We start from the raw sequence: 22,462 nt of genomic DNA, 5'->3' as shown, positions 1-22,462 counted from the left end.
TTCCACTTATTAATTGTTCTGTCAGGAATTTTCTAGGTTGCTCCTCTCCTTCACTAGCTTCCATCCATTGCTTCTTATCCTGCCTTCAGGTGCTTTGGAAAATAGCTTGGGCGTTTCAGAGAACAGCTCATACGGTACAGTCCCAGGATCTCCTGGTGACGTTCCATCCAGATAATAACTTGATCTGACTTTGCTTAGCTTGTGTTGATAACTGCCAAGGTCAGTGATAACGTACTACCTGTGGAAGCATAGAATAGAGACAGGCAGAGTTTCCAAATTCCATTTGGATTTGGATAGGAATGACAAAAAGATCTCAAAAGAGATCTCAAAGCTTCCATCTGCAAAGCCTTACTCCCGGATCAGTTTCTCCCTGTTGGCATTGCCATGCCTCTTCCCACAATGCTTGCAACCAATTTGCGAACGCGTTCGCTCCCTTTAAAAGAGTTGGAAGGGACCTTGTAAGCCATCTAGTCCAACCCCTTGCCCAAGCAGGAGACCCAACTACACCATTTCTGACAGGTGGCAGTCTAGTCTTCTTGAAACCTTCCAGTGATGAAGCTCCCACAAAGGCAAGCTGCTCGTTTGATGGATAGTTCTCACAGCCAGGAAATTTATTTCTAGCATGAATCTCCCCATGATCAGTTTCCATGCATTATTTATTTATTTTTAGTTAGTTAGTTTGTCACTCATGTACAAGATAGCAGGAATAAGAATAAACATGAACAAGAACACAGAAAACGGGTACAAATAAACGGGGACAGTAGGGCAGAGACGTTAAGTACGCTGGTGCACTTATGCACGCCCCCTTTACGGACCTCTTGGGAATGGGATGAGGTCAACAGTAGACAGTCTAAGGTTAAAGTTATGGGGGTTTGAGGATGTAACGACAGTCAGGTAGTGCATTCCAGGCATCTGTTGCTGAAGTCGTATTTTCTGCAATCGAGTTGGAGTGGTTTACCTTGAGTTTGTATCTATGGTTTGCCCGTGTATTATTGCGGTTGAAGCTGAAGTGGTCATTGACAGGTAGCACGTTGTAGCAGACAATTTTGTGTATTATGCTTAGGTCAGACCGTACGTATAATACACCATTATTCCTTATGCATCACCCCTTAATGATTTACGATCCGTGCATTCGAGGCAGCCCGAGCGGTGAGTCGCGCACAGCCGCCCCAGGAGCCTGGCGACCCCCCCCCCCCATCCCCCCAATCCGGTTTCGGTGGTGCTCGGAGCGTCGCGTCCTGCAGCCCCGTCCACTGCCTCTTTAAGGGGAAATGGTTAAACACCATAGAGAAGGGCTCCTTCCCACCCGCAGTCGGCAGCGGCGGAAGAGGGGAGCTGCGCTGCCAAAAGCACTTCCTTCGCTCCCTCCCAGTCACCCTGAGCCTGCTTGCTGGTGAGCGGAGATCGGTGCCTGCATCGAGCGGTGCTTTTGGGGAGGGCTGGTCGGCGGGGAGAGGAAGAAAAAGAGGAGAGGGCTAGTTTGCAAGAAATGCGGGGAATATCCCCTGGTTGCATCTCTGCAAAAGCGGTGCAAATCCTTGGGCCACAGCAGCCGCGAGGGTCAGATTAGAGCCTTTTTGCAAGAGCTGCGAAATGGGTACACGATTTTTCATTTGCAACGGGGGTTTGGCCTAGAAAGCTGTCTCGTCGGGGCGGAGCTCCCCTTGGTTAAGTTGCAGAGGAAGCGAAGAAAACAATAGGTTGGTTTCTCCGTTGCGACGTTGTAAGAAAAGTTGGCAGGAAGGAGATTGGAAGCGGTTTTCTTAAGCAAGGATTAAGGAGCCTTCTTCCCTTCCCCGGTTGCGTGCCTTGCCGAAGGGATTTATAATCTGTGGTTTTGCCCTTGACTTCAGTGCCATGACATAGTTAAGGGACGGGACGACATGACCTAACAGGCGGACAGAAGAAAATTTGGGGGCAGCTTCTGAAGTTGCTGGAATCTACGAGGTTGCCTAGATGTGAGATGTTTGTTCCTGGTGAACAGGGACCAGTGGGGGTGGGGAGTGAAGACACTTAAAAGACCAACTCTTTTTGGCACTTTTTTTGGGGGGCAAGATTTCTGACTACTGCTTAAGAAAATTTTGTATTTCATAGTAATTGATAGTATGTGTCTAAGGCTATTTTGTTTCTCTCTCCTGTATGGATTCTGAAGTTTTATAAATTTTAGAGGGCTTTTGGTGTTTGCAAAGTAAGTTGCTTTAATTTTAACTGAAATGAGGATTGCACACCAACAATTCTATAAACTCTTCGGGATTATAAACATTTGTAAGGATTTGCTTGTCGGGTCCCTAAAATTCTTGTTTCTCTCCCTCCCCCCTTCTTTCTTTCTTTCCGGAGTTTTTCTTTGCTGTTAAAATTTATACATTTACTTGAATATAAAATTTAAAAATTGCAAATTAAAAAAGAAAACCCTTAAGACTTCAAATTTAGGACAGTGCCTTCAGTAGCACTGCCTTCTTTGCTCAATGATCAGTGAAGTTCTTGCAATTAGTGCAAATCCAGCATTTTTTGGACATTTACCTTGCTGTCTTGATTGTTTGGAGAGGCTGAAAGAACCCTGTTTTCCTTCCAGAAAGTCCAATTTGGATACCAGGGCTTGAGAAATCTTCAATCTGAGGCCCTGCTATCCAGAGGGGCGTGTTGTCCTCAAGACTCCTTTCCTTTAAGACCTGCTGCATGGAGTTCAGGGGTCCAGTAAGCCAAAATTCAGGGAAGGGCTGACTCTTGGTCTGTTTGCCTATATCTCTTCTAATCTTTTTATGATTGCTGTTCTTCCCTGTGACAGCTTGATTCATTTTTGTTTCCTCTGCTTGCAAAGTGGGGCTAGACTAGAGCCTAAGAGTGCAAACCCTTCATGTTTTAAGTTCCACAGGGGCTGTGTGTTGAATAATTTGCGTCCCCCATCATAAAAGGAACCCTCTTCATCCACTAAAGATTACAGGCATCTTGTTATTTTAAATCCGCTTTAAGGATTTAATTAAACTTTCTGTAACTGCCCTTGTTGTCTCCTCAGACCAGTGTCTCTTTAAGAGGTGTGGACTTTAACTCCCAGAATTCCCTAGCAGCAGCCAGTCAAACTGTTTGCATACATAGTGGGGAATTCTTAAGAGTCACCTTAAGTGGTGTGGACTTCAACTCCCAGAATTCCCTAGCAGCAGCTTGTCAAACTGCTTACATACATAGTGGGGAATTCTGGGAATTGGGTTGCAGATCTTAAAAGTTGCCAAACTTGAAAAATTGTTCCAATCTGCTTCTAACTCTCATTCATTCATGGCAGTATTGAGAACCATTTCTGTAACTCTTAAGAAGGGTATTAACTGAATTTATCAGCAGTTACTTCAAGTCTTAAAAATTGGGTATGCCTTATCTGGATTTGGCTCTTCTACAGAGGAAATTTCCAACAGATCTCGGCTGCAGCAGTTCCCTTCTAAGAATAACCTTAGAAGCAGAAAGAGGACAATCTTGTTAACTGTCTATCCTTTGAAGAGTTGACTGACATGACTTTGTGCATCTATTTTGCTGAGGACTTTTTTTTTTTGCTATTTTGAGTTGCTTAAGCTGAGGCAATTGGATTATTTAAGGAAGATGTATTTATTACTAGTTGATAACCCGGCGTTGCCTGGGTATTTATTTATAGGGGGAAAATGTCCGGACGAAATGTAATTTCTAATGTTGGATTTTCCCCCTTACCAGAGGGAGCCCCCTTATGGAGTACCATGAAGCCATTACCATGGCAATGCTGCTGCGCTGTACAGTAGAAGCCATTTTAAGGCACAACAGGCTTTATCTTAAGAGAACCTCCCCCCCCCCCCAGGGCGTTAATGGTATCTTAGCCCCTCAGTATTTGTTTCCAGAGAGTAAATCATCTCTGTACCAAGTTTGGTTGAAATTGCTTGAGGCATTCCAGAGTTATGCTGGAACATACATCCACACAGCCATTATATATATATATATATTTAAGGCCAGTTTGGCTTAGTGGTTAAGGCAGCAGGCTAGAAACTAGGAGACACTGAGTTCTAATCCTGCCTCAGGCATGAAAAAGCAGCTGGGTGACATTGGGCCAATCATTCCTCTTAGCCCAATTTACCTCACAGGGTGGTTTTTATGGAGAAAATGGGCAGAGGAAGGAGTATAGGTAGCTTTCAACTTACAACCATTTGTTTAGTGACTGTTCCAAGTTACAACAGCTTTGAAAAACCTGACTTATGACCGTTGCAGCGTCCCCCATGGTCACATGATCAAAATTCGAATGCTTGGAATTAGCTCATATTTATGATTCTTGCAGTGTCCTGGGGTCATATCGCCTTTTGCGACCTTCTCACAAGCTAAGTTAATGGGGAAGCCAGATTCACTTAGCAATTGTATTGCTAACTTAAGAAGGGCCGTGATTCTCTTAACAACTGTGGCACGAAAGGTTGTAACATGGAGCAAAACCCAACAGCTGTCTTGCTTAGCAAAAGAAATTTGGGGCTCAAATGTGGCCGCAAGTCAAGGACAACCTATATTAGGTATGTTCGCTGCTTTGAGTTATTTATAAAAAATATGGGATGAAAAAAGTCTAAAAAAAGATGGAATGGAATATGCAAAAATTCCTGGCTTAGACTGAATTGTTGGAAAATGCTGTGTGTCTTGGCTCATCTTTAAAAGCTAAGCAGGGCTGGATGGGAGACCACTAGGGGGAAAACCCCCCCGAATAGACTGCAGAATTAAACAAATTTCTGGGAAATAGGCAGTTGAAAAGCCACATCCAAACTGCTGACTAAGATACCTACATGGTATCTTTCTTACTTTACCTTTACCTCTGCTAGATGCACATATCCTAAAAATAAATGCCTGTTCCCAATGTTGTCATATTTAATACTAGACTTTATTGGACTTGTATATTACAGGTAGTCCTCGATTACGACCACAATTGAATCCAACATTCATCTTGCTAAGCGAGACAGTTAAGTGAATTTTGCTCCATTTTAGGACTATTCTTACCACAGATGTTAAGTGAATCACTGCAGTTGTTAAATTAGTAACATGGTTGTAAAGTGAACCTAGCTTTCCCACTGGCTTTGTAAGAAGGTTGCAAAAAGTGATCACATGACCCTGGGACACTGCAGCCGTCATAAATATGAGTCAGTTGCCAAGGGTCTGAATTTTGATCACATGACCATGGGGATTCTGTTAACGGTCAAATGTGAAAAACGATTATAAGTCAGTGCTACAACAGCACTGACTTATAATCGTTTTTCCACACTTGACCTTTGAATCATCGTTTTTCACACTTGAACTTTTGATCATCACTAAATGAACTGTTGTAAGTTGAGGACTACCTGTATTATTTTTGTGCTTTGAGCTACTCTGAACATAACTTCATGGTGAAAAACTAGTATCTGAAAATGATGAAGAAGAAACCTGGGGAAAACCAAAGGATTTGTTTAATGTCACCCTAATTGCAATGACATCCTTTTAATTATTTTATAATATTTCTTGTGATGGGAAATAAAGTGCTGTGCTGAATTACACCATGGCGGGGAGATAAAACTTCCCATGTCACTAGCATTTGGCCGCCCATCTGTCGTGGAAAAATGACGCATGATGTTTTCTGGGGTTCCTGTGGATTTGTGCATGTATCTACCTCCAGTAGTTTATTATATTTAAGTACCTACCTTGCAAAAAAGGGAGGCCAAGGGGCACAGAGGTCAGCTATTTTGGCTTCTGTCAAAAACGTTTAGAAGAGTTTAGGACAGTTGGCAAACCTTTTTGCTACCAAGTGCCGTAACGGGAGTGCGCATGTGTGCGCTTTCCAGAAACTAAAAGAGCACCCGCCCGTTACACATGTGCGCGCTGGGAAGATGATTTGGCTTCTGGTATGTGCATGCGCACCAGCCACTTGGTTTCTGGCATGCATGCTCATGCGAAGACCAGCTGGCCAGTATGCATGCATGCATAGGAAATCAGAAGATTATTTTCCCGGTGTGTGCATGCACACTGGGATGCTAGTCTTCTGGTTTCTAGTGCTCCCGCACATGTGAAGACTAGTTGGCCGGCACACTGGAATCCGGAAGAGCAACGGGTGACAGCTCACGTACCCAGAGAGATGGCTCTGTGTGCCACTTCTCGCACACGTGCCGTAGGTTTGCTATCATGGATTTAGGATGACCATATCTCTCCTGAAAAAATCCATCCTACCACTGGGGGCAGCAAAGACATAGTTTTCTATATCTCATGGGTGTTGGTGATTGGATTTTTTTTTTTTTTTGCAAGCCAGATTTGGTAGTTCCAGGATTGTGATTATAGGAAATTTAAGACCTACTGTCCCAAAGGTGCTTTTTCAAAAAGCAACTGGACTTTCTTTGCTTTTCCTCGAAGACATTTCGCTTCTCATCCAAGAAAAACAAAAGAAAGTGCAATTGTCTTTTGAAAAAGCACTGTTGGGACAACCGTAAGCTGGATGACTGAGAATCTCCATAGATAATTAAGACCTACTGATCATTCAATCTACAAAATAAAAATGAAAAAAAAAAAGATCCTTGGGATGATTTCTATTTGTCTTTCAAAAGGTTCTCTATTTATTGGTACGATTTATATCCTACCCTTTGTAAAGGAAATTAAGTCAATGTGCATAGAGCTATTTCAGAGGTGGTATCCAGCCGGTTTGGACTGGTCCGGGCGAACCGGTAGCAGAAATTTTGAGTCATTTGGAGAACCGGCAAGTACCACTTCTGGCTGACCCGCCCCATCCCCGCCCTATATATTTTGCTTTTGCCACACTGCCCAGCTAATCTCCATGCCTCACCTCTGCGCCTTGCCTGCTCTGCTCAGCAGAGGTAAGCATGCCACCTGCTCACCTTTCCCCTTGGGTCAGAGGCCAGGGATGCCCCATTAACCGGCTCGGGTCTTGCTCCAGGCCTCTGCCTGCATGCTGCCACTCCCCTCTGGCCTCAAACTATGCCCTCCCCGGGCAGAGAAAGTTTATTTGGCCTGCGGCCTGCCGCGCTAGGCTGAGGCCTGCCGCAGTATTTGTGACGCTAAACACAATGAGCAAAATCTTCAGAAATACAAACGGTTGTCTCCTACTACAACCACTCCCCTTTCCTTCTATTTATTCCCCAGCCAGGGAAGGGCCATTCAGCATCCACGTTTGCTTTGCTTCCCGAGTCGATTCCTTTGTTTTCCATTGCTCACCTCTTCTAACTGCTCTGCGCATATGTGGATACGGAAAAACAGGGCATTTGGCAAGCGTGTGCCGAGCTCTGTTACCTAACTCCGGTAAATCTAACGATGCTTATTCAGGAAGAAAGTCGGCCAGGTAATCGGGGTGGCCAAAAGCCTATTGCACTGTTGTGGATGACGAGTCATCCCAAGACGTTTGGGATGTGCGCTTGGCGGTAGAGCGCTCCCAGAAATCCCCCCCAAAATTTCTTATGGTACAGATAGAACAGCCACCTTGCAAAATGGAAATCGACACCAGTTTCACTAAAACTATCGTTTCCTGGTCAACACTTAAACAACTGATGCCTGCTGTTACGAAGGACTCAACGCATTGCAGCTGCCGTCTCCGCGATTACCAAGGAAAGGCGATTCCGGTGCTTGGAACATTGTTGGTGTTGGTGGAGCATCAAGAATTCAAAGGCCACCTACCACTTATTGTCATCACCAATCTGCTGCCTAGCCTTTTGGGCATAGACTGGTTTGAACCGTTGGGGCTAATTGTTGCCGGGATAGATGCTGCAACTGTCTCTGATGATTTTGATCATTTGTATGACGAGTTTGCTGATGTGTTTGAGGGGACATTGGGTAACTCTAAGGGCACCCCTATTACATTGAATTTAGACCCCACGGTTATGCCTATTCAGCTAAAAGCCTGAAGGGTGACTTTCGCTATTAGAGCTAAAGTGGAGGTGGGATTGAATAAATCAGCCAAGGTATCTGGAACCCGTTGATCATTCGCAGTGGGAGACTCTAATAGTCACCCCTGTTAAGGCCGATGGTTCCATACGGATCTGCGCTGATTACCATTCCGCTTTGAATAAAGCGCTGCAGGCCAATCCGTACCAGGATGGATTTTTGTTAAACTAGATATGGCCCAGGCTTATCAACAGCTACTTGTTGATGAGTCTACAGCCAGGGCTCAGACTATTGTCACCCATAAGGGGGCCTTCAAATGCCACAAACTCCAGTTTGGAGTCTGCGTGGCTCTGGGTTTATTTCAGGGACTAATGGAACGTCTGCTGCAGGGGCTGGACGGGGTGGTCCCGTATTTTGACGACATACTGCTGGCCACCAACAAGATGCTGGCGGATCTTGTCAAGATATGGGCCGTCTTAACACGTTTTAGGGAAGCCAGCCTGCGACTGAAAAAAAGTATCTATTGGGAGTTCCATCAATAGAATTTTTAGGATTTTTAATTGATGCTAAAGGAATTCACCCCACGCCTTCCAAAGTAGAGGCTACTCATAAGGCTCCTACCCCTACCTCTAAACAGGAGTTGCAGGCATTTTTAGGCTTGCTTAACTTTTATGCGGTATTCCTGCTGCACAAAGCCGCTGTAGCGAAACTGTTACACAGGCTTCTGGATAAATCAATGGTATGGCATTGGGGACATACAGAGGACAAAGTGTTTGTCGCTGTGAAGTCACTGTTGACGTCATCAGCTATCCTGACTCTAACATGTGACGCCTCGCCCTATGGTGTTGGGGCAGTTCTCACCCACAGGCTGACGGATGGTCAGGAGACTCCTATTGCCTATTTCTCCCGCACCTTATCGACCACAGAAAGGAATTACAGCCAGGTCGATGAGGTGCTTGCGGCTGTTGCGGGAATCAAGGGATCCCACGCCTATTTGTATGGCTGCCGTTTTCTCCTTGTCACCGACCATAAACCCCTTCTGGGTATTCTGGCAGGTAACCACCAGACACCTTTAATTTTATCACCTCGGTGTTACGGTGGTCCAAATTCTTAGCTGCCTACTCTTACCAGTTGCAGTATCGGCCTGGGAAGCACTTAGGGCATGATGATGCCCTAAGTCGCTGCTCATTACCCATACCAGTGCAGCACCCAGCTCCGGTGTGTCAGGTCCTTGCTCTGGACGATTTAAAGGTGCCTATTACTGCATTTGATATAGAGGCACACTCACATAAGGACAAGGTAATTCTAAGGGTCCTGGAGTGGGTCCGTAGAGGCTGGCCTCCGGGTCAGATGGCGGAGGAGTTCTTGCCATTCGTCCGAAGGCGAACGGAACTCTCCGAACTAAAGGGCTGTCTCCTCTGGGGTGATCATGTTGTCATTCCAGAGACACTACGCTCCCAAATGTTAGAACGGCTGCACGAGGGGCATCCGGGCATTGTACACATGAAAGCCTTGGCCCGGAGTGCCCTGTGGTGGCCTAAAATGGACAATGCAATCCTAGCATGGGTACGGCAATGCAACCTTTGCCAGTTGTCTCGGTCGGTAGAAACATATAGCGCCATCTGCTGGCCGAACGCCCCACCAAACCTCACATGCTGGCCGTTCCCACCAGACGACATCTTGATGGCCAACCCACCTGGCAAACAGCGTTACCAGGCAGGGGTACAGTCTCCAGGGAGTCCTGCGGGCTGTCATCGCGAAGAACGGGAAGCGAATCCAACACTTACTTCGCAGACCCCGGGCCAACCCCTTCGACTCTCTCAACGAAGCAGGCGACGACCAGCCTTTCTCTCAGACTACGTGTGCACATTCTGGGGGGAAAGTGGTGTTGTATCTTCAGTGTCAATCATGGTTGAGGATGATTGCCATTGGTTGAAATTAAAGGAAGGTTCTGGCGGGAAAAGGTCGTGTTCTAATTGGTTGCTGGTTTGACAGCCGCCTGTATAAATAGCTGTCAAACCGACAGGCTCTGTTTTGTTCTAATAGTTGTGTTATTAAAGCAGTTCGGTTTCAGTGATCATTCGCCTCAGTCATTTGTCCCTTCACAGGGAATACATAAAAGCCCTGACCAACTGTTAAGAGTATTGGTCAGTCTTTTCGTTAAGCTTCAAGTTTACCATTTTGCTTGTGTATTTCCAGTTCCTCTAGAAATTGCTTCTTGCACAGGATCCCAGAAGGTAGACTTGACTGATCCTAGAAGTTTGGAAACAGAGGAATCCTTAAGAATCCCCTATGCAGGTGAGAAAGAAAGAGACTTGGTGGGATGGGTGGATAGATAGATGATAGATAGATGATAGATAGATAGATAGATAGATAGATAGATAGATAGATAGATAGATAGATGATAGATAGATAGATGATAGATAGATAGATAGATAGAAACAAACACCATTTTAGGTACTATAAGATGCACTGGTGTATAAGACGCAACAGGATTTTGAAGAGGTAAGTAGGAATAAAAAGGTTTTGTTCTCCCCGGTCCCCAGGAGCACTCTGTAGGTTTCAGTAGGGCTGGGGGAGAAGGCAAAAATGCTCCCATTTTTGCAGAAAATGGCCCATTTTTCACAAAAACGTGTGCATTTTTGCCTTGCCCCAGCCCTGCTGAAGCCTGCAGAGTGCTTCTGGGGTCTGGGGGAAGGCAAAAATCTCTGTTTTTGCGAAAAACAGCCTGATTTTTGCAAAAAATGGGATGTGGGGGTGGGGCTTCAGGAGGCCAAAAATGGCTGTATTCATTGTATAAAATGCATCAATATTTCCACGTCTTTTAGGGGGGGGAAAGGTGTGTCTTACACTCTGAAAAATACAGTAGATAGATATATCTCTATCTATCTATATAGTTATAGCTATATCTATTTATCTATATCTGTCTTAGAATGAAGCTGGAAGAGGTTCCACCTAAATCTGAGATGAGAGAGCAGCTGCAGCCAATCAGAATGAGACACAATTGCTGAGTTGAGTGTTTTATTTGGCCTTGGAAGCCTGGTCCTTCAAGAACAGTGGATCAAAACACAATTGGGTTTCAAATGTCTAGTTAGGAGTCATTTTGACACAGGGCTGTCAACTTTGGCAACATTAAAACTTGTGGATTTCAACTCCCAGAATTCTCCAGCCAGCCAGCTATGTTGGCTGAAGAATTCTGGGAGTTGAAGTCCACAAGCCTTAATATCGTCAAACCTGGCACCTTCTTTAACACAATAACACAATACAGAGGAAACTTTGGGGAGTCAGAGCACGTTTGGAATTTTAACTGGTGGCTACTGAAAGACAACGGTTGTTGTGGAAGTTTTATTTGTTCATAAAATGGCCGCCTTGGTCATCACTGTAAGGCATAAGGTTTCCATTTACCAAAAGTTGGAGTAATCCTGAATATTTTCTATCCTCTAATGGAGCATTTCTGTAAATGAAACTGATGGTCGAGCCTGGTGATTTATCTGGCAGCATGCCAGTTTCATGTTTTGTTTTCTAAAAATTAAAATAGTATTTTAAAAAATGCAGGAGAGAGGACAGGGAATCTTACGGGTACTGAAGGAAAGGTTTGGATACCAACTGTCTCTGCCTTTCTCCTACCCTGCCTTATAAGTGTTCAGACCAATATTTCTCAAATTGGGTGACATGAAGATAATGTGAGGTTCAACTCTCACATCTGCCTGGGGAATTCTGGGAGTTGAAGTCCACATCTTTTCAAGTTGCCAAGGTTGTGAAACACTAATTCAGAAGAATCATTCTATTGGTCTTAGAACTATGACCCCTTTATGATTTATGGACTTTTATGACTTTTATGACATGTGGACTTCAACTCCCAGAATTCCTGAGCCATCCACAGTCTAGAACAGGAGTCATCAAACTTTTTAAACAGGGGGACAATTCATGGTCCCTCAGACACTTAGCGGGGCTGGATTGACTGGGTGGGCATGGCTAGGTGGCCATGTGATTTGGTGGGCGTGGCCACTGTAGCAGTCCATTAAACAATACACCCAAATTAAACTTTAATTTGTTATGCTCCTGGGGATGGGAAGCAGGTTGAAGGGATATGGCTGCCTTGAGGTGTGTGTGAGGGATTTCATTAAGAGTTAATCCCTTGTGGGTTGGATTAACTCTGTTAATCCAGCCCACACAGGACCATGAGGCCTCACCCACATTGCCCCATCTACCTGCCGGCCCCCACCCACCTTCTGGAGGCCTCCAGAACCACTCTGCTGCCCAAAAGCAGGCTCGCTTTTGGCCCCCTGAGGCCTCCATGCATCCCGTTTTTGGCCTCCTCGGCAGGGATAGCATACATTTACCTTCTGTAGCGGTTCGCAAATGTGAGCGTGCACTCACATTTCCACGCATGTGCTTTAGGCAAAAAAAAATGGCCTAAATAGGATGCCACAGAGCCATCTGCGATTTCTGCTACCGGTTCAGGTGATCCGGTCCAAACAAGTAGAATACCACCTCTGCTCCTTGGTCCCCAGAAGGTGGGTGGGGGCCAGAGGGTTGGTGGGGAGATGTGGGCAGCCTCGAGGTCCTGCGCGGGTTGGATTATTGCGTTTGGCGGGTTGTATTCAGCCCATTCGCCATAGTTTGAGGACCCCTGGTCTAGAAGGACCAACACCCAATACTTGGGAATCTAGATTACTTGAGCAAATTATGACATGAGTCACGATGTCATCTTGCAAAGGACGCACCTTATGTACTAGCTTTATCATGACACAGTTGAAAATCTATGTCCTTTGTGGAATGACACATGGTACCAGTCATTGTTCTGCTATCATTATGGCTTTTAGCAGATACTGCTGATCCTGACTGTTCAAGGCAGAAACTTCTGCTCCAGAATGTCCTCACCCTGATATCCTATTAGTGGGAGAGCCGCATCAGCTTGGTCTTCTGGATGACACACAGTTGGATGTGGAAAACTTAAATTTGCTGAGATTGCTGTTTTTCTAATTTTTATCTGGTCCTGTCTTTACATTTCCCCAGGCTGTGGATTATAGCATTGCCCCTGAATGAAGAGGAAGGGGAGATTGTCCTGAGCATTGAGCCCAGCAGCCACATGGAACAGGACGACGTGCCTGCAGTCGATGTAGTCCCTGTGTCCCGAGGGAAGGGAGAGCGCCCTTACCCCTGCAGCGAATGTGGGAAGGCATTCAGCCAGTGGTCCAAGCTAGTGCGCCACCGACGTATCCACACAGGCGAGCGTCCCAACACCTGCACGGACTGCGGAAAGTCCTTTACTCAGAGCTCCCACCTGGTTCAGCACCGGCGGACTCACACGGGCGAAAAGCCTTACGTCTGCCAGGACTGTGGCAAGGCCTTTTCTTGGAGCTCCAACCTGGCCCAGCATCAGCGCACCCACACTGGGGAGAAGCCATATGTGTGCCGGGAGTGCGGCAAGGCCTTCTCGCAGAGCACCAACCTCATCAAGCACCAACGTAGCCACACCGGCGAGAAGCCCTACCGTTGTCCTGAGTGCCCCAAAAGCTTCTACCGCTCTTCCGATCTCATTCAACACCAGATCACACACACCGGCGAACGCCCTTTCAAGTGTGAAGAGTGCGGGAAAGGATTCACACAGAGCGCCAACTTGGTAAAACATCGTAAGATCCACGCTGGAGAGAAACCCTTCCGTTGCAATGACTGTGGCAAGACCTTTATCCAGAGCTCGGAGCTCATCCAGCACCAGCGGACCCACTCGGGGGAGAAGCCCTACCAGTGCCAGGAATGTGGCAAACGCTTTGGCCATGGTGCCACCCTGGTCAAGCACCAGCGGCTTCACATGGGGGTGGAGCCCTATCGCTGTGCAGACTGTGGCAAGACTTTTGGACTCAGCTCCGCACTAGAGCGCCACCGGCGGTGCCACAGCGAAAGCCGCCCGTACGCTTGCCGGGAATGTGGTCAGAGTTTCTCCTTAGCCTCCAACCTTACTTTGCACGCTCGTATCCACCGGGGCGAGAAACCGTACCGATGTGCTGATTGCGGCAAGTGCTTTGGCATGAGCTCCACCCTCATCCGCCACCAGCGCATCCACACGGGTGAGAAGCCGTACGCGTGTTTGGACTGCGGGAAGGCCTTTGTCCGAAGTTCGCACCTCACCCAGCACCGCCGAACGCACACTGGTGAACGGCCGTACCATTGCGAAGAATGCGGACGGCGTTTCTCCCAAAGTTCCAACCTCATCACTCACCAGCGCATCCACATGGAGGAACGGCCCCACGTCTGCCATGGTTGCGGGCAGCGCTTTGGCCTGGAGGAGGAACTGCAGCACCACCAGCAGGAAGAGAATGGGAAGTGCAAGGAGAAAAGAAAGGCCAAAGAACCAGACAGAAGTGTTTCCTCTGTAGAGGACCTGTATGGCAGCAGCCCTGAGGATGATGCCCCCATGCAGGAACATTCGGAGAACAGCAGCGTAACATGTGCCATGTGCCGTCTGGACAGCAAAGATGCTGGAGGAGTGGAGCAGCTTCAGAGCCGCCATGCTGTTCACCTTTGTAATATTTGTGAGCAGAGCTTCCAAGATGCTGAAACGTTAGCACAGCATGAGGAGAGCCACACTTCTTATATCTGCACAGAGTGTGGGAGGAGCTTTGATGATGCCGGAACCTTGGCTTGCCATCAGGAGGATCATGAATCTTGGATATGTGGCACATGTGGACAGGTGTGCAGGGATAGTGTGGCTCTGGTTGAGCATGAAGAAACCCATTCGCTGCCCATTGGTAGGCCGTGTAGGGTGAAACTGATTGACCACAAAAGAGAGGGGCAGCATGAGAGAAGTAGGAAGGGCAAGGAAAATATGAAGCGCTCGTTGGTCCAAGAACCCCCCAAGGTCCTGCCATGCATCAATTCGAAGGTCACGGAGAGAGACCTCATGGAGCCAGAGGAAGGCCAGGGAGCTTGGGTCCGTCTTGAATGTGGGAAAAGCTGCAAGGATGTCTCAATCCTAGGGAGTCATCAGCAGAGTCATAGGCGAGCTCTTGTCTCCTCTGAACACGGGCACGATGAGGTCAATTTCAGGCAGGAAAAATTGTACCAATGTTCTGAATGCAAACAAGATTTTGGAGAAGTGTTGGCCCTGACTTGCCACCAGAGGGAACAGAAGTGTGGGAATCTGGATCAGTGTCTGGAGTGTGGTCAGCCTGTAGTGGATACCTCAGCCCTTACGCTCCACCAGGAGAGACAGCTGGGGGACAAAGCTCATGAACGTCTTCAACCCAAAGAAGCCTCCAGTCCTGAGTTAGACATTGCTGTACATCAGAAGAATCGGACCCAGGAGCCTTCTGATACAGCTCTCACTGACCCTCAAGAAGTCTTCGCAGGAGAAGAGACTTCCAGTGAAAGTGCTTTCTCTAGCTTCAATCAGGGAAAACCACTGGATGGTCAGCTGTTCTGTTGCTCCTCAGGTCTTTCTACCCACCAAGGAACCATCACGGATGACAACACTTCCAACAATAAACCTCAGAGAATCCCCGTGGGACCCTCTGGTGGGCTTCCACAGAGCCATTCATCTCCTTCCTTACAAGAAGATGAGTCCTGCTTGCATCCACAGGATGACAGTAGAGTCAAGAGTCCCTTAGATGTTTCTTCTTTCAAAGAAGCCTCTATCCGTGCTCGGATCTCTCCAAAGACTAGCATCCTAGACAAGTCTTCTCCAGTATCCACAGTAATGACTGCCCTCATCCAGCAGTCGAGCACCAAGCCCTACAAGTGTCACGAGTGCGAGCAGAGTTTTGCCGCTGCGTCCGGCTTGTCTCATCACCAGATCGGCCACACAAAAGAACGTTTGCTGAAGTGCCCTGAATGTGGACAGGGCTTCCCGGAAAGGTGGGCTCTGATCCAGCACCAGATGGACCACAGGGTGGAGAAACACAGAGGGGCCCATGACCCATCATCATCCCCAAAAGAGAATTGTAGCAAAGACAGGGGGAGCCCAGAAGTTGGGGAGAACTTCACAGGGTTCTCAGCCATCCTTCTGCAGAGAGGGAACCATATGTCTGAAAGGAGCATGTTGCTACGGCCCAAAGACCATGGAACTGATGGAAAGCAGACCTTGGCTGATGCCTTGGAGACCTCAGAGTCCTATTTCAATCTTGACTTGGGTAAATCTCCCCACTCTGGTGGTCTGTTGACCCAGCATCACATACGACCAGATAAAGGCAGATATTTTGTGCGTTCTGAGCCCAGGAAGATTTCCAGAAACAGTTCACTTCTGCTGCACCATCTCCAGAACCACACGGTGGAGAAGTCTTGATGCCCTGGAATTGCAGGTCATGTCAGTATGACTTGTAGCGGTGGCCGTGTTCATGCTTTCCCTCCTGGCGCACAGGCCTATTGAGCTGTGGGGCCCTTCGATGCAATTGTGGTTTTTGAAGTCTGCCAATCAGAGGAGAGTTGTCGGCTAGGAATTATGGGAATCATAGTCCCAGAGAGCACCAGGTTGGGGAAGGTTGCTTCTGATGGAGATAAGAGACGGACATTACTCTATGGATGGGATGTAGAGATAAAAGAGAACTGAAAGAGAATGTGTTGTTTGGCAGATGTGCAAGATGAGAAACCCTTATAATACTTCTCTATCCATAAAACAAAGCAAATTTCCTTTCCTTTCCTTCCTCCTTTCCCCTTTATTTCCCCCTTCCCTTTCCCCTTCCCCTTCCCTTTTCTTTGCCCTTCCATTTCCTCCCCCTCCCCCTTTCCTTTTCTCCCTCTCTCCCTCCTTCCTTCCTCCCTTCCTTCCTATCTTTCTTCCCTCCCTCCCTTCCCTTCCTTCCCTCCCTTTCCCTCCTTCCTTCCTATCTTCTTCCTTCCTTCCCTCCTTCCTTCCTTCCTTCCTTCCTTCTTCCTTCCCTCCCTTTCCCTCCTTCCTTCCTATCTTCTTCCTTCCTTCCTCCTTCCCTCCCTCCCTCCCTTTCCCTCCTTCCTTCCTATCTTCTTCCTTCCTTCCTTCCTTCCTTCCTTCCTTCCTTCCTTCCTTCCTTCCTTCCTTCCTTCCTTCCTATCTTTTTCTTCCTATCTTCCTTCCTCCCTCCCTTCTTCCCAACAGGCAAAAAACTCAAGAATGATGTGAACTCAAATTTCTGTCATCTGTAATGGATGAAGGGAAGTGGAAATGACTTGAACTGGAATTCATGATCAGTTTAGAGCAGTGTTTTTTTTCCAATTTGGCAACTTTAAGATGTGTGGGTTTCAACTCCCAGAATTGAATCCTGCGAATTGAAGTCCATGAAAACCCTGGGTGTGAAAAAAATTGATAGAAAAAGAAAGTGAAGGTTCTCCCCCCCCCCCCCCCGAATCCATTTCTTTCTCTGGCATATTTTAGTGCTTCTCAGAAAAACCTACCCCACTGCAAACAGATTTCTTGAAAATCATGAAGAGAGATCTTTTGATCAAATGAAAATTGCCCTTTCTCGCCAAATGGTGACTTCCTGTCATTGGCAATTTTGCATTCTGTATTGATCGGGTTTGTTTTATTGAACATTTGATGGCAATTGGGAGGTTTCGACTTACAGTCTTCCTCCAACAAAGATTACGTTGCTACTTCCATGCCACCAGGTGGCATCTGTAAATCAGAATACTCGGATGCGGGCATCTTCTAGCCAGATGGGCAGCACATATACATTTAATAAATAAATATGAATCCTACACGATAGATTTCTGCTTCTTGGAATAAAACCTTACATTTATGATTTATCTCCTTGATGAAGTTCTGAATATTCCAGACTTTCTATATTGCCAGTCTCATATTGTAGAGTTGGTAAATAAATTATGGTTGGCTTATTCCAGACAGTTTCAGAGATGTGGTGGATGTCTCGCTTGGATCCAGGTCAGGGGTGAAATCAACTTACCTTTGCTACTGGTTCGGTAGCAATGTGAGCACATGTGCGCATGGTCACATTGCTTGGATGGGGCATCTCCACGCATATGCAGGACCTTCCATGCAGGTGCAGAGCGTAAAAAATGGACGTGATGACACCCGGGCAGATGGGCGGAGCCTGCTACCGAGCGTACTTGCAAATGTAAGCGGACAGCAAGGGGGCGGGAAATCCGCTGTGCCACACGATTTAGATTAAGCAGAAAACAGGAAATGCTGCTTTCTAGCTAATATAAATATATATTAGCTGATCGTCAGAAATACCGGTTCGCTGGAACCGGTAGCATTTTTTTACTACCAGTTCGGGCAAACCGGTAGCATTTCACCTCTGATCCAAGTGAACAGCAGTCAGAATTTGTAATTAAAAGTTGATGAATATAGTGGGTCTTTAAAATAATAATAATACTGGAACAGTCAATCTGATCACAGGAAGCAATGTCAGTGTTATGATTTAAAAATCCCCCCCCCCCCCCGAAATGGATGAGTGATCTTGGACAAAAATTGATTTTGGCCCAAGACAACTTGATAATCTATATATGATTTCAGGCTGCTACAAAATCAACTTGGCTTTTTATTTTTTAAAGCAGTGTAATCTCACCCTTTATAAGGGACGCGGTGGCTCAGTGGCTAAGATGCTGAGGTTGTTGATCAGAAAAGTTGGCAGTACGGCGGTTTGAATCCCGAGCACCGCATAACGGAGTGAGCTCCCGTTACTTGTCCCAGCTTCTGCCAACCTAGCAGTTCGAAAGCATGTTAAAATGCAAGTAGAAAAAATAGGGACCACTTTTGGTGGGAAGGTAATAGCGTTCTGTGCGCCTTCGGCATTCAGTCATGCCGGCCACATGACCACGGAGATGTCTTCGGCAGCTCTGGCTCTACGGCTTTGAAACAGAGATGAGCACCGCCCCCTAGAGTCGGGAACAACTAGCACATATGTGAGGGGAACCTTTAATCTCACCCATGGTAACTTCAGGATATGTGGACTTCAACTCCCGGAATTCCCCAGTCACTTTGCTGCCTGGAGGATTCTGGGAGTTGAGTACACCTCTTCAAGCTGCCAAGATTGAAAAACACTATTTTAAAGAAAACATAAGTCTGGAATTAAAACAGATGCACTGAAATTTCAGGAGAGAAGTCTGTTATGTAGGGTTCCCTCCCCCCTCCCCCCCCCCTGTAGCTGAGAAAATGTTTTGTTCATGAGATCGGATGACTAGTTTTTAGCTTTTCAAGTCATATGTTCATATTTCTTTCTCCATCTTCTGGATTCTCGTAGTTATTGATTTTTGTTAAATTTATAATATAATTTTGTGGTCTATGAAAACATTTTAGATTAAACAGCCACTGGTTCTTTAATTTACGAAACTTAAGTTAGATCATATAATACCTGTTGCCACAGCAGAAGCTGTAGAACACAACTGTAAATCAGTCTATTTATAGAGAAAGCATTTGAAACTGAATAATCGTTAACAAGGGCTTAAATTGTTCAATTTAGACTAATACAGAATTTCTAACCTTCCAATTATTATTTTTTCATGATGGTGAATCCTCTCCATAACATCTGATCACACATAATTATTATTTAAAAATTAATGATCTCAAATTATGGGACTGCTTCCATTTCATACCTCTTAACTGGTTCAGCAGGTTTGGCTCCGTAGTTTTGAAAAACTGCTTAAATTGGCTGATTGCTTCTGTTGGTGACACTCTGAGCCACAGGATTAATGTTTTAACCCAAAGCATAGTATCAGTGCTTCCTTTTGGCTATAACAATTTGTTTTTTTAAATGTTACTTATGGTTTTGATATGCCATGTTACCTCTAGGAACTCAAGTGGTCTACATGAGAATGTTCCTTTATTTTATGCTCACAAAAATCACTATGAAATTGACTGGAGCAAAAGAATTATTGGATCAAAATTTGGGGCTGGATGTGAAACTGGCTTTTCCTGGTCCTATCCAAGGCTGGAGCATGCCAGAAATCCAGGAACATTCCTTTATCCATCAACAGGAACATTAAATCTAATTTTCTTGGTTAAGGGTGGATAAAAATATACAGGTGAACTGAGAAGGTATAATCTCAGATACCAAAGTGCTTCAAGAAAGTGTCCAAAACTTTGTGGCCTCCATGTGAAACATCGTACTAAGGAGGTCAAGGAAACCAAAGAGCCAGTGTGGTCTAGTGGTTAGGTGTAGGCCTAGAAATAGACTGAGTTCTAATCCTGCCTTAGGCACGAAATCTGGCAGGGTGACTTTAGGCCAATCGGCAGGAGATTGAGTTCTAGCCCCGCCTTAAGCATAAAAGCTAGCTGAGAGACTTTAGGCCAATCGGCAGGAGACTTGAGTTCTAGCCCCGCCTTAAGCATGAAAGCTAGCTGAGAGACTTTGGGCCAATCGGCAGGAGACTTGAGTTCTAGTCCCGCCTTAGGCATGAAAGCTAGCTGAGAGACTTTGGGCCAATCGGCAGGAGATTTGAGTTCTAGCCCCGCCTTAAGCATAAAAGCTAGCTGAGAGACTTTAGGCCAATCGGCAGGAGACTTGAGTTCTAGTCCCGCCTTAGGCATGAAAGTTAGCTGAGAGACTTTGGGCCAATCAGCAGGAGACTATGAGTTCTAATCCTGCTTTAGGCATGAAAACCAACTGGGTGACTGGGCCAGTTATTCTCTCAGTCCAACCCACCTCACAGGGTTGTTATGGGGAAAATGGGAGGAGGAAGGAGTACTAAATATGTTCTCCAGTTTGAGTTATTTATAAAGTAATAAAGGCAGGATAAAAATCAAATAAACCAAACCTCAGCCATTCTTGTTTCGAACACAACTCCCCTTCCCCCGGGACGTCAAATAGTAGATAATGGTGTAAAAAGAGAGAAGAAAACTTCAGTGTTATCTTATCTGACTATCTGGACCATCTATGCAGTTCTATTGAAGCAGTGGGGAACTGGTCCATCATGGAAACTTCAAAGGTGCTTTTTGGGTGTATATCCCTGCTTACAGTTCTGGATATCTGGATCTATCTTCCACCTATGTTCTTCCATCTATGTTCCAGATACTTCTGTTCAGCCTAGTTTCTCTTCCTCTGTCTGCTGCTGCTGTAATGATGTTCTAATATTCAATTTGAATCTTATCTACCTTTCCCATTCCCTTTTCTTTCTCTCTATTGTTTTTTTTCAGGTTTCTGCTTCATTGAAAACTGGATTTCTCACTTTAAATTTGAAAAAAAAAACTATGTTTACTCAGAAACAAGTTTCATTGTATTCAGCAAAGTTTCCTCTTTATAAGCATTTGCAAAATGATTATTTTTAGCACTTGTCTTTTGTAACTCAGGGCTAACATTTTATTTTCCCCAACTCTCCACTTGTCCAATAACGATAAATTAAAAAAACCCTTTCTTCAGCACCCAAGTGGTAACAGTTGGAGTTTTTCCGATATAAATATGATTTTAGTTATTGGAGGAGCTATAATATTGTTTTTCTTTTCACAATCCTCTGGTTTCTGTTTAATGAATTGATTTCCCATCAAATTTTCATTGTAAAACTAAGAATGATCAAACCTGGAACTAATACAAACTGAAAACTGATTTATTCAATTGTTTTGTGTTATTATTATATAGCCAGCAATGTGAAATCATGGTTGTCAGTTCTTTAGCTGGTGTTTGCCTTCACACACATTGAATTCTTCCCCCATTGTCATAATATTTGTTCTTATCTAAGCAGTGTTGCATTTTGCAATTTACAGATAGAAATTTTGTCAATGATCAATTTTTCTAAATTTTATCCAAGGTATTTTGGTTTGGCACCCTATGTGCCGATAACCACTGGACTGCCTCAGCTGGTTTATTCCATAATCTTTCAACTTTGATATATTTGGGATATTATTATGGTTGATTGCACAATCAATCAGCTGTTTAGATTGTTTTGGCATTTTTATCCATCTATCCTTCCTTCCCAATTATAATTGTTCCCATGTAAAGAAAAATCTATTCAAATCAATGAAACTTAGGACACTGGGCACTTCATCATATGTTTTAAAACTGTAGATGGCTGCCAAAGAAATTGATAAGATAAAATAATAATGTAGCATTATAAGCGAGAACAATGGGTTTACATTTTAAAAACCCATTAATACACATCGGTCAATCAAATATTTGTCCCTAAGTTGTAAGGAATATTCAGGCATGTCTCTTACAAATTGAGGATAAGATGGTGCCTGTCTTGCAATCCGAACACACAAGTGATTTCTTTGTGGAATTATAAAGCTTGAGGTCATCCAGTCCAACCCTCTATTCAAGAAAGGAATCCTAACTAAAGCAACCCGGACATGACTTTCCAACTTCCACTGGACTCATGCAATAAATAGAAGGCCACCATTTCTCCAGAGGATTGGTTCTATTACTATATTATTGTTTTCTGACATTTAGCTGGAGTCTACCTTCATATAACTTAAATCCAGTATTCCATATCGTATACTCTGAAAAAAATGCACAATAAGCCTTGATTATCTCCAGTGTAACATTGTCAGCCATAGAAAATAATTCCTTTAAAAGCACAGCTCAGTGGGTGAAAATTGTAAATTCCTGGATGGTTTCCCCTCTTGTTGTATGTGTAACAAAGAGGAATACATGCATAGTGGTGGAAAACAACTGCCAGCCAGCTCAGAAGATTTCGAGACAAAGGGACATACTTAACAGTAGATTTTATTTAAGGGAGCTGCCTAGGCCTGGCACTCAGT

The 22,462-nt window shown here is 45.2% G+C and overlaps 1 protein-coding gene across 1 annotated transcript; it reads left to right on the top strand.

The window, feature by feature from the left end:
- Window positions 1–1,324: 1,324 nt before the first annotated feature.
- On the top strand, window positions 1,325–16,744 carry LOC309402039 (uncharacterized protein). Its single transcript, XM_081971529.1, has 2 exons — window positions 1,325–1,393; window positions 12,859–16,744. Exon 2 carries the CDS (start codon window positions 12,932–12,934, stop codon window positions 16,121–16,123), a length of 3,192 nt encoding a protein of 1,063 aa, XP_081827655.1. The 5' UTR covers window positions 1,325–1,393; window positions 12,859–12,931; the 3' UTR covers window positions 16,124–16,744.
- The last annotated feature ends 5,718 nt before the right edge of the window (window positions 16,745–22,462 follow it).

Source organism: Natrix helvetica (genome assembly GCF_964273705.1).
Source record: "Natrix helvetica genome assembly, chromosome: Z".
Taxonomy (NCBI): Eukaryota; Metazoa; Chordata; class Lepidosauria; order Squamata; family Natricidae; genus Natrix; species Natrix helvetica.
Note: the sequence above shows the minus strand (reverse complement) of the source record. Positions and strands in the feature narration are given on the sequence as shown.